The sequence below is a fragment of the Chelonoidis abingdonii genome, chromosome 5 (genome assembly GCF_003597395.2).
Source record: "Chelonoidis abingdonii isolate Lonesome George chromosome 5, CheloAbing_2.0, whole genome shotgun sequence".
Classification (NCBI taxonomy): domain Eukaryota; kingdom Metazoa; phylum Chordata; order Testudines; family Testudinidae; genus Chelonoidis; species Chelonoidis abingdonii.
In genome coordinates, this window is record NC_133773.1 from 103,259,790 (window position 1) to 103,272,422 (window position 12,633).

Consider the following 12,633-nt stretch of genomic DNA (forward strand, 5'->3'; position numbering starts at 1 on the left):
GGTTTCCCTGTGCTGGCTGCCAGAAGCTATGAATGGATGACAGGGGAATCACTCAATGATTGCCTGTTCTATTCATTCCCTCTGAAGCATCTAGCTTTGGCCACTGTCAGAAGATAGAATACTGGGCGAGATGGACTATTAGTCTGGTCCAGTATGGTGGTGGTTATGTTCTATTGAAATTAGTGGGTATTACCATGGATTTCACTGGGAAGAGAGTTAGGCCAATACTGAGTCCTTTAAAAACCTCAATCTTCCTCTTTAGTTTTATGAAAATGACTTGCAGCTGGCTGCCAAGTGATACTACATAAGGTACACAGTCATCTAGTCCTTTGAAATTTTGGCTACTTCTAAACTTGGAGCCAGAGGCGTGTGTGATTCTCATCTCATGACAGCCATGCACTGGCTCTGCTAGACCTAGCATGCTACAAATAGTAGTGTAGCCGTGGTAGTATGGGAGCAGCAAAGAGCATGGATTAGCTGCCCTGTATACGTAACCATATGTAGAACCCTGCTTGGATACAAAAATATGGGTCTGCATCCACAAGAATCCACTTCTATCCGACTCACGATCTGCACTCTATCTTTTATCTGCATCCACACCGCACCTGCAGTGCGTCTGTGTGCATGCGTGTGTACTGTATATAGGCTCTCAAAGGCAGGGAAGCAGCTCTCTGCAGCTTATAGCCTATGAGGCTGCTTCCCTGCCTTCCAAGACCCTATTCACCGTCTCCCCCAACCCTTATACAGAAAAAAGGGAGGTGATAGATCAAGAAAAGCAGCAAAATCTCCCATGCTCCTATCACCAAGGTTTAAGCAGACAAGCAATTTAGGAAAACTCTCCCAACTTCATTACTGTATCAGGTCAGTTGGAGAGGGAGGCAGCTGCTTCTGCAAAGAGAGTCAGTAGCCTGTGTTTCCACAGCCATACTACTGTTTGTCATGCATTAGCTCCATAAGAGCTAGCATGTCTATACAAGCTGGAAATCACACTCCAAGTGTAGGTGTAGCCTGACTGACAATCTTATTGCAATTAAGGTCTGAGAGTCAAAACACTGCTCTCTGGAAATATAGTTGCTGTTCCATCATAATACATGCATGTAGGAGCTAGAGCAGGGAGAGTAAATAATGCGGGTACTTAAAATGAACAAACTTAAAGGGGAGGTTAGACCTATATCATTTTCTCTGTGCTGCTGATATGGAAAACTATATGGAAAAGCTAACATGCCCAGATTTCTTTTCCAACCCAAGAAAGGTCTCATGTCTGAAATGTCACTTATGATGATCTCGTTTTCCATTCCAGTTGGCAGTTCATTAACCACTCTGTGTTCTATCAGCCAAACATTTTGCCAGCTATTTGTAATTTTCAGCACATTTCGTTTATGTACAGTTGTTTACATAAGCCCAGTAGAAATCAAATGTCAACTTCATTCTTTCTTGTAACCCTATTTTGTGATATCTAAAAAGCAAACTTTACCAGGAAATAAGATTTTCAGAGTCTGTGCCACTGTAATTAAGAACTTTTCTTCAAAGTAGCGTCATAATGTTTTCTCTCACAAATGCTTCCATTAGTTTTCTATTCTCAGGGGCTAAACTAACTTTAAAGTCACAATTTCTCTATTATGTCAATGTTTGTAGAAATTGAGTGATGCAGTGTATTTACTTTTCAGTTTCTGTAAACTAATCAAATTTTTTTTTCATAGCTTCCCTTGCTACCTCATTATTCTACTCTATATCCTATTGCTTATACTATTAAGCTTGAATCTGTTCACCCTGTTCAGCCTCCTCAGGTTTTAATCCATATATATGCACGTAAGTGTGCGTTGTATAGCATGATTGTGTGTCTGTGTCTCAGAATTGTGACCCAAATTATTGTACTTACCATCATTTGGATGATCGTCTTGATATTGGATCAAATATGAAAGGTCCAGTTTTTTTCAAATTAACTATTAACCTCCCCCTTTCCCCACACTCTCTTTTCATTCTCTTTCATATTATATCTTCCCAGAACCCCTGCTACTGCATACACAATCACAGAATTTCAGATTATGCCCCTTTAAATTGGCATATGACTATCTTCTTAAGAGTGTAGGTTCTGCATCTAGCCTCAGTACTTAAGTAACTTGATATTTTCTTTTTGGAACAATGAAATTTGTCGTCCACAATGTAGATGGCTTTATCGTTATGAACAAGAGAATTTTCCATAGGAATCTGGCTATCTATTCATTTAAAAAAAAAAATAATAATTTGGAGTTTTTTATATATTCCACTTGGTCATTAAATTTTGTTTTCACCTTGTTTCCATCAATAAAGGTCTGAGTTACCAAAAATGTTACAATTTATATTTCTGTAGTCAATATAAAATCAGTTTGTTTAATCTTATCATAAAAAAATTGTACTTATTAGTACAATATTTGCCAGACCACTGGCCCATTAAACTAAGTGTCCTATTTTCAGTGTTGGCCAATATCTGATGTCTAGATGGGACTGAAAAAAAATATCCTTGAATCCTTTAGCCGATTGCCTGAAGCTGTCCATGGAGAGGGTAAATGTGTGGGGGGCAGAATCCTTATTTTATTTCTGATTGGAAGCAGATGATTTGGTTACACTTAGTATGCATAACCACAAATGCTATTAATGATCACAGATTTTTTTTTTTTAAAAGATCTTCATTTTATCTTAAAACTTTGACTTTTGGAACAGTGAATTCCACAAAATGATTAAACATTGCATGTAGAAATTTCCTTTCTGTTTTTTGTACATTTACATGCCATTATTTTCACTGAGTGACCTTTTGTCTTTTTTTCAACTTCACCACTTACTAAAGTCTGACATATCCCCGTACAAGATTACATAGGTACCATTAACTTTTACTGACCACCAGTCTTTACTGTTATCAGGAATTTAATGTATTCACTATACTTTTTATTGCAAACACAAACCCTCAGTTAATGTAAATACTGAAGGTGATAAATACCCTATTTTTATTGGTGTCCACTGTAAATAGAATTTTTTATGATCAAATTTTTTCATGAAATAATTAACAAAGCAAAAAAGTGTGTGCAAGCGCTAGGGAGGATTGAACTTTAAATGTTGTTTTTAAACTATTTTAGTTAATGATCAATTAATTTGTAATTAATTGTTTCTTTGTTTCTTATTAATGTTTGTCCCACATTTTATCACCATCACCACCCAAAATCCAAACCATTGGGTTTCTGATATAAAGAGCTATATATTCTCCTTCATCCTGTGAGGGGAAGCAAATGAATGATGAACTAAGTTGAAAGGAAAAAAGAATCATATTGAAGAGTTATAGTAGCATGTATGCTATGTCTTCTCCAAAGCCCATACAAGTTCTTCAGTAGTAATTTGTGATGTAGATAGCAAAGGTACAATGCTGGAGAACAGATGCTCCAGGTAGCTTAATACCCTAGGAAAACAACCTAGAAGCTGCAGATGGACCATCATTAACTTCCCACTGTCATATTAAGGCAGGGAATTTTAATTTCAGTTCCATTGACTTTGTCAGGAATCATGCTCAGGAACATCAGTTGTTCTGCAGGTGCAGCAACAGGGTACCACATGACAATATGAGCTGGCTGTGCTGCCAGGGTGAGTTTCATTAACTCCTGTCTGGTTTGTGGTTGTGGATGAAGAGTTTAAAATCTCTGAGAAATAGAACTTTTGCCATGCAAAGGGCATTAGGAGCTTTACAAACTCTCCCTACCCCAAGTTGTTCTTTTATCATACTTGTGAAATGGGTTTATGTTGGTGAATGAATCAGGTAAATTTGAGATCAACTTCTGACCATACAGTTTGGCTAATATGACAGATTGAATTTCCAAGCTTGGACAACTAAACAGAGATCTCTTCTGACTTGCAGTCTGGAGATGGATCTCTGAAGCACAGGCTGTTTTCTCAGTAATGTTCACCCATGACTGGTATAGCTAGAATTCCTGTTCCTGAACCTATACTTCAAAATTCATACGCATTTTGATAGATATGATCGTGTCTGCATTAGTCAAGTTCAGATTTCTTCCTGAATCAGTTGCCAACCCAATGGTAGAGACTGCCTACGTTTAGGTTATGATTTAGTCAAGGGTATTTTTAGTAAAAGTCACGGACAGGTCACAGGCAGTAAACAAAAATTCATGGCCCGTGAGCTGTCTATGATTTATACTATAAATACCCCTGATTAAATCTTGGGGGGAGAGAGGGGAGTCGCTGCTGGTGGATAGAGGAGTAGGGCCAGTGGCTGCTCAGCTGCCCTGGAGAACACTGCCCAGAGCCACCTGAGCAGTGGCTACCCAAGAGCCAGCTGTTTGGGCAGACCTGGGTACAGCACACTGACGCTGCACAAGTTAGAGGTCGTGGAAGTCATGTTTTCTGCAGCCTCTCAAGACAGACACAGAGCCTTATCTAGGGCCAGGTCTACACTACGTGGTAAAATCGATTTAGATACACAATTTCAGCTACGAGATAGCGTAGCTGAAGTCGAATATCTAAAATCGATTTACTCACCCGTCTTCATCGCGCGCGGATCAATCGTCCGCGGCTCGCATGTCGATTACGGAACTCTTAGGTTGTGTAGTTCCGGAATCGATATAAGCGCGCTCAGGGATCGATATATCCCGTCTAGATCAGACATGATATATCGATCCCCGAGCAATCGATTTTAATGTGCCGATAAGGCGCATAGTCTAGACGTGCCCTATGATTGATCAGGTGGAGCAGAATGGCTTCTCCCAGAGTCAGTGCCTGGTGCTTTCTGCATCTTAGAAAAAGGAAGAAGGTTTGTGTATTGAAAAGATTCTATTAATGCTGTGAAATAATGATTATATTTTCCCAGTTATGAAAAAAGCTATATACATTTTAATGCATTTTAATTTTTGTAACTTATGTGTTTTGTTTTAGGTTTCCCAAGCTGGAGATTTGTTAATTGAAGTTTATGTGGAAAGAAAAGAGCCAGACTGTAGTATTATAATCAGGGTTAGTATGTAAAATTGTTATAACTTGTTGATAAACTTTTTTTATGGAGTGAAACTCATTTGTTTTCTTTAGCATGTCTGTTGTTACATTTGTGTTTATTAGTTCATGTCTTTTCTCATCTTTATTTAATTTTTCTTTTTACAGTCAAGCTGTGGCTTAGTTAAAATCTGTAAATAGTATTTCTCTTGTACTTTTAAGCAGAAGGCTATGGCATAATTTTAAAGCAGAGACCTCCACTTTCAGTTTTATGTCAGGGTACAGCAGTATTGATAATCACAGCAACAACACTAACAATTGCCTAGTGATTTCTGCAGTTTATTTAGCAGCACAAGGTTATTTAGAAGGCCTTCCTCCTGATGTCTCTTTCTGCCTGAGGCTGTCTGCCTTGCTTAGGTGCAGAGAAGCCTAACCTCCCCACTCACTATAATTGAGATTTCCAGCCTTGGGTCTAATAGCACTCCTGAAAAGTACTGGGCTCTAAGCAGTACTGCTCTAATGTTCAAATGTAAAGGAGAACATTAAATTTCTGCAATAATGAAGGATGGATATGATTAGAAAAGCAATTTTCGCAAGATGCCTATTAACCTTGTTAGGGTTGTCTAGTTCCATTTCATTTATCATTTTATGCTGCATGGGATATATCAACCAAAAAAACTCTGGATTTTTTTGTTTTCTTTTTAAGGACCAAAAAATTCCAGTATCATTGACTGGGATAGGAGAGGGGCAGGGAGGGAGAACAGTACCAAAAAACAGTGGGTCTGTAGTAATTGTTACCTGTTAGATCACAGCATGCTCTTTCTTTCTGTTTCACATGGAACTGAGCTGTAGTGCTTTAATTTTGGGGAAGGAAGGGGTGAAGATAAAGGAAAAGGTTTGAAGTTACAGTTTTTAGCTGGATAACTTCCAATCTGATGCTGCAAAATTGATGAAAATGTACTGGCCAGCAATCTGAGAAATAATTATTGGATTCACAAACTTGGTATTTCTGTGATTGTGCTTAAAAAGAAAAAGTTGGACTGTTTTTCCATCACAAAAGTATAAAATGTCTGCACAAGTCAGAAGCAATTAGTACTTCAGAACCTGTTTATTAAATTTTGAACTGCTACAATCTGTATCACAGGTATCGCCTTTGACAGAGGCAGAAGAATTAACTAATGATGTATTAGGAATAAAAAACATAATTCCCAACAAGGATGAGATCTGGGCTGCTTTTGAAGTGATTGAAAATGGAGAGCTAGGTTAGTGACTTTTTTTCAACAATATTTGTGTTTTCTTACCACATGATTATTGGTTTATTTTGGAAAGTTAACCAAATCAAAACTCCATACTTCTTCTTCGAGTGATGGCCCTACATCTTCTTCGAGTGATGGCCATTCCATACGTGGTTGTGGATGTGCGCCAGGCATCTAAGTCTGGAAGTTTTTCCTTAGCAGTGTCCCCTTGTGCTCAGAGATGAGGGTATAATAATTCAGGTGGGTCAATGCGTCTCTTGTTCCCTGTTACTGCCTGTAACAGCATCCCTGCCCCCGCTGGGGTGAGAGAGTCACCCAGAGACCTTTAGGTGCAGTGTCCACCTGGTGCTTTTATTTACAGGCTGTATTCCCACCACCTTTCCACCATACAAGTAGTCCCCTTCTTGCAGTCCACCAGTAGGAGAGAGGGGGAAGCTATCTCTGTTTTTCCTCTACTGCACCTTTCCTCTTTCCAGCTCCCACCCTGACTTCCTTCCCCTGGGGCTCTTATCCAGCCCCAGCCTGTTGAGGCAGCAGCTTTTCAAGCTTCCCTGATCAGGGACAGGTGGTCTACCCAGCTCCAATTCACCTCCCTTAATTGGAGCTGAAGTGACAGAGGGTTGGCTAAGCAATTTTCTGCTTAGCACCCTGTCACACTGCCATATGGCCTTAGTCAGAACTGCTCTTCCTTTGCGCTCTTAGCTTTTGCTATGACAGCGACTTCTGTCCATTTGTATATAGTTATAGGTGTAGATAGTAGTTCCTTTTGCACATCACTGAAACTATTTGTAACCATTGCTGACTGATCCAAGGGCCAAGCCCTCTGCTGCCAATGAATCTCCAAATGGGTCTCCAACTGCATCCACAAATGCTAAACACAATCTAATGTGCCACCACCTGATGAAGTCACAGTGCACTCTGTTTGAGCACAAGCAGCCACATCAGCCTGCCTTGCAGATGTCCCATGGCAAGACATCTGTTGTGCATGCACCCTGGGACTCCGTATCAATACTCACGTCGACCAAGTGATAGCTGCAGATTCCACTGTAGGCCATGCAGTATTACAGATTGCACTTCCTCTTACATCTACCTCCATGCTGCTCACTGCTCGCTGCTCACCCACATATAGAATACATATAGGGACCATCGCTCGAAGGAGAAGAGGAGATTTACTTACCTGTAACTGGAGGTTCTATGAGATGTCTGGTCCCTATTTGTATTCCAATACCCACCCTCCATCCCCTCTGCTGTGGACTGGACGACTCGGCGGAAAGAAGGACACTGGAGAGGCGTCAACCCGCACAACCTATTATGTGCCCTTGGCTGTGAGCACAAGAGGAAGCACGATGCACATGTGGGTCAATAGACACTGCTAAGGAAAACTTCTGGACTCAGGAGCATGGCACGTGTGTGCACCCATGTATGGAATACAAATAGGGACGACACATCTGTAAGATTCTCCAGTTCCAGGTAAGTAAATCTCCTCTTACTTGTAGTGGAAACCTAAAACAAAAAGTCAAAACATAAAGCCTGTTAATATAACAAAGGCCCATTCCACCTCTTTGGGCATCAGAATTTCAAAGTGATCCTTTCCTCCAATTTAGTTCATTAAAAACTGATTTAATAAGTTGGCTTGAGGGCTCATAAATATGTGGTAGAAAAATGTTGTTGGTTCTTGGTAAACTTATTGCCCATACTTCCAGAAAAAAAAAAAACAATAGACTCATATAATAATGTTTCAAACACAAAATGTATTCAGAATGGAAGATCAGCATTTAGTTCTAAGTAATACTGCCTGTAAGGGAGAAAGTGCTTGAAGAAAGTATGCAGTTCTTTAGAGAGAATGCACTCTTGTTAATTTCTTTCCATCAATTTACTTTTAAAAAGCTAGAAAAAAACACAGTCAAAAGTGTTTTACATTTTACATTTATCGCACTGGGCTGTACGATACATAATGAGGTCTTGGAACACTGCTGTTAACATCACTGTAAAGCTGACAACATCAAAGGCCAAAAAGTCACAATATAGTTCATAAGTCATAAGGAAAAATAAAAAAAAAAGTGTTATAAGTACTGAATATCTTTTACTAATGCAACACCTGGAGTGCAATTTTAATGCTGGAACTCATGGTTAAAATGACAGGTTATTAAAATGAAGGTACATTCTATTATAAATTTAAACATAGTAAGAGAAGGACGGCAGCTATGCCATCATTGACATATTACTAATATTTTGTATCTTGTCACCCACTCACTAACCACAGGGTCCATTTTGACGTTTTGAAAGATATACATAGTCTTAAGAAAAAAGCATGTATAGTGTGTACAAAGTAGGGTTTATTGAGTTTTTACATTTCTGTGTGTTTGTGTGGTGTAGAATAATGTGGTACATATATAGTTTGGTGCTGGTCTTTGCAAAGTGAAAAGTAATTTATTTCTTTAACGTGAGTCATTCTTTATTAAATTTAAAAACAATAAATTAAATGGGAGGAAAGTTGTGAAAAGTCAGATTGTCAAATTCTTTGGATTGTCATGGATAATCCCAAAACACATGATCTGGAATATAATTTTGAAAATCCCTTCAAAGCAGGGGTTCTCAATCAGGGATCCGATGTCCCCTTGGGGGGGGTGATCAGGTTTCAGGGGGGCCGCCAAGCAGGGCCAGCATTAGACTTACTGGGACTCAGGACAGGAAGCTCTGCCACATGGGGTAGAAGCCCAGGCCCTGAGCCCCTCCACCCAAGGCTGAAGCCAAAGCCTGAGCAATGTAGCTTTGCAGGGGCCCCTGTGGCAGGAGGCCCTGCTTGCTACCACCTAACGCCGGCCATGACTTTGATGTGCAGAAAACTGTGTTATTGTGACACAGGTGGGCCGTGGAGTTTTTAAAGCATGTGGCAGGGGAAAGTGGGCTCAGAAAGAAAAAGGTTGAGAACCCCTGCCTTAAAGAATTACCAGAATTGCTGCCATACTTAGTGCTGGCCTAGCAGTATCAGCAGACATGATGTGATTAAATCACCACCTTTCAATTAAATTAAGTGCCCAAACTCTCTTCAACATTTTAGAATGCATGAGCATTGTTTGGCTCCAAAGAGGTTGTAATGGCATCAAAGACTCCTACCTGTAATGCAGCCAGAGGGATCACAAAACTTTGGCATTTAATTGACTTATTTATTTTGACGGACTGTAATGACAAATGATGAATACAAACAGATTTTTTATTATTTAGATAGTACCTGAAATGTGCTCATTTGCTGAAGTACTGAAATGAAGTACAAATTTGGCAAATGAGGATTTAAGGGGATATGAAAGGAGGGGGCGGGGCAGTGAAAAGAGATAAAAGGAAAGGCGCAGGTAAGCTAGGTTGTGAAGTATTTTGGATGCAATTACAAGTACAGCGCTGGCCTCAAAGGCTGACTGAACTAGTGATGTTGGAGGAGGTGTAAAACCAAGTTTAGGGGGAAACCCTACAAGCCCTGTGTATGATAGGGGTCTTGGGGAAGCCAATAAAAGCCAGAGATTTGCAAAGTTCAGGGAGTTAATAAATAGGAGGCAAACTAACTAAACACAGGAGACCTGATTCAATGTCTCGGTTAAGTCAACAGACGTCTGTATGTTTCTATTGTTTCTAGGCCTGAGGGACCTACTGACACAAGCAGCCTGTAATCCCTTCTCCTCAGAGTTGGTGGGGTTGGGGGGGACCTGTGCAACACAGGATGCTGGTAAATTGTTGGAGGTGGGGGATGAGATTAGTAAACCCGGGAGAGGCACTTGTTCAGTAGAGATTCTGTGGAGTCCTGGCTAAACTTAAAAACAGCTCTTCCCAACGTTGAAACTAAAGAGAGAGACTAATGGAGAAAAGTTACCATGCAAGAAATACTGTCCCTTATAGTAAATACAAAAATAGCTAATCTTTTTAAATAACAGAAGAGAGGAGGAAAGGGAAAGGAGATCAGAGGTGAAGTATCACATTTCTTTTGGCTTTAATATAATTTCAGATTAAAGAAAATTAAGATGCCCAGAAATTTAATTTGAAACTTCCATTGAGATTTGAAAATAAAGGCAACTTTATATTACTTTATGTGCTACAGAGTACTGCAGTCTACAGAAGAGGCAAAATTGCTATATTGGCCATGCAAACTAATATAAAATTGTATGGCAGGTACAGACATAAACATCTAACCCAAACTAAACATAAGAACATTTATTGAAAAAATAACAATGGGTGTAGAGATGTGCTTCAAATCAAGACTGGATGCCTTTCTCACAGATACACTTTTGCTAAACATAGGTTATTTGGCTCAGTACAATGGTAACTGGGTGAAATGTAAAGTCCTGTAAAATACAGGAGGTCATATCTAATGGTCCCTTCTGGCTTTAAACTCATGATAGCTAGTCTGCCACAAATTTAACTATGGCCTAATCCTGATATAGGAGTAGGTGGATACTCAGTGCCTCTCAGGATTAATCCCTGTTTTAGAAATTCACATCACAGCTCCAGATAAGGCCTGACCCAACTTCCATTAAAATTAATGGAAAGACTCCCATTGACTCCCATAATGACCTCAAAGGCTCAGATCTCATTATCTTCACTTCTCTAATTCTTTGCCTGAAATATATATAAAAATTAATTGGGCTTCTATATATATTATTACAGCTTAGACACGCTATATTCCTGGACCCAAACTGGGGAGATAAGAGCCAACAAAATATATTTTGTCTCCTCCAAGTTGCCTTTGTTAATGTTATTATTTAATACATTTGTTTGTCATGCTGTGGACTATGCAGTCCCTGTCCCAAGTAGCTTATATCTAAAAGACACAAATAAGAGAAGAAACTGGGAGAACTAGATAAGATTTGCTTGTTTTGCTTCAAATCATGCTAATGATCACAACTTGTTTCAGACACGTCGGTACAGAATATAAAGTATTTTTAGCATTTATCATTGTACTTGTCTATTGGCACCTGTCCAGGGCATCGGGAGATTCCGTTCATTAGAGTCTACCCTGCAGTCTCTGGGGAGCTGCACTTTTTTGTGTATTGTCAAACAATTTCTCGGGCACCATGCTGAAAATGAACCCCCAGAAGTCAAGAAAATTAACATCTTGTATTATCTGAAATGTAATTTCCTTCTCATTATTGCTGTTTCAGACCAAAATAACTTGTTTTGGATATTTACCGGCAAATGCATAATGACCTTAGTAACAGGGTAATTGGAAGTGTATGTTGACCATTTGATGTTAGAAATACTGAAATTACAATATTAAAAATCAACTAAATTATTTACATATAGAACAGTTGAAATGGTAAAATTATCTGGCCTTTTGCAGAGAACTCGTAGTACCTTATTAACAAATAGGATCAATGTCATTGTTAGTAATATTTGTGAGATGAATAGCTTGTAAAGGAGGTATGTTGCCAGCAAAATAGCTAATGCATTTTAGCATGATGATTTATGTACCATATAATTCATTATGACAGGTGGTCTTAAATGTAGCTATAAATAAAAGAGTAGGTGTTTACATTGGGATCATTTATAGTCGAGGAAAATGTGTTGATACACCAGATTCATCTAGCCTTTTTTTTGGTTTTTTTAGTTTTGCTTTAGGGTGGATTTTGACTCTTATACAAAGGAAATGAGTTGGTTTAATGTTATTACATCTAAAGGGCCACCCCACTTCTAAATCTCTTCCTTCTAAGTGAGGAAAGTAGGATTACTTCAATAAAAGTTCTTGTACAGGCAGTTTTAAAGGAATTATTGAATTACTGACCATAGAAGACTATTGTTAATCTGCCCCATAATCATTGCTTCTGAACAATTACAAAAAAGCTTAATAACTGGGTTACTATGCCTATAAGTAAGTCATTTCTTATGCAAAGCTAAATTATGCCTCCCACTGCACTGTGCTAGTGAGCAAAGGAGATGCCATCATACCTCTCTCCCAGTGCACCATTGTGCAAGAGAAGAGGTTCTACTAGTGCAGTTTGCAGTATTTACCAGTCCCAAGGGGATTACTGCAATGATGTGTCCATATGCATGTCTGGCTGCCTGTGCCTGCATAGAATACTCCTATTGTTTTTTTAACACGGGTAGCAAGACCTTCTAGGTTCCATGCTTCTCCCTCGCTATCTTGGAGGCAGAGGCCTTTTAGAGATGCAGGGCTAAACTTTCTGGCCCCAATTGTTTCCTGAGTTTCAAAACCTGGGTTTCAAAAGAGTTCAATGCCCAATATGCACCCAATCAATTCTTCTGAAAATCTGACTGCTTTTTTTGGTGCCTTAATGGGAGCTAAGCACTTTTTTTGAAAATCTGGTTTCAGTTGTGGGCACTGAGCTCTTCAAAATTCTGGTCTTAATGACTCCTGAACACGTTGTTTAAAGGGTGTCATGTTGTTCTCTCCCCACACAGCTCAGCCTAC

The 12,633-nt window shown here is 39.3% G+C and overlaps 1 protein-coding gene across 1 annotated transcript in view; it reads left to right on the top strand.

The window, feature by feature from the left end:
• The window catches only part of ARAP2 (ArfGAP with RhoGAP domain, ankyrin repeat and PH domain 2), a 238,272-nt gene that overhangs the window by 180,296 nt on the left and 45,343 nt on the right, over positions 1–12,633 (top strand). Inside the window, exons 25-26 of the mRNA XM_075066537.1 lie at positions 4,912–4,986; positions 6,107–6,224. Of these exons, the coding sequence (XP_074922638.1) occupies positions 4,912–4,986; positions 6,107–6,224 (193 nt within the window). The remainder of the gene's footprint in view (positions 1–4,911; positions 4,987–6,106; positions 6,225–12,633) is intronic.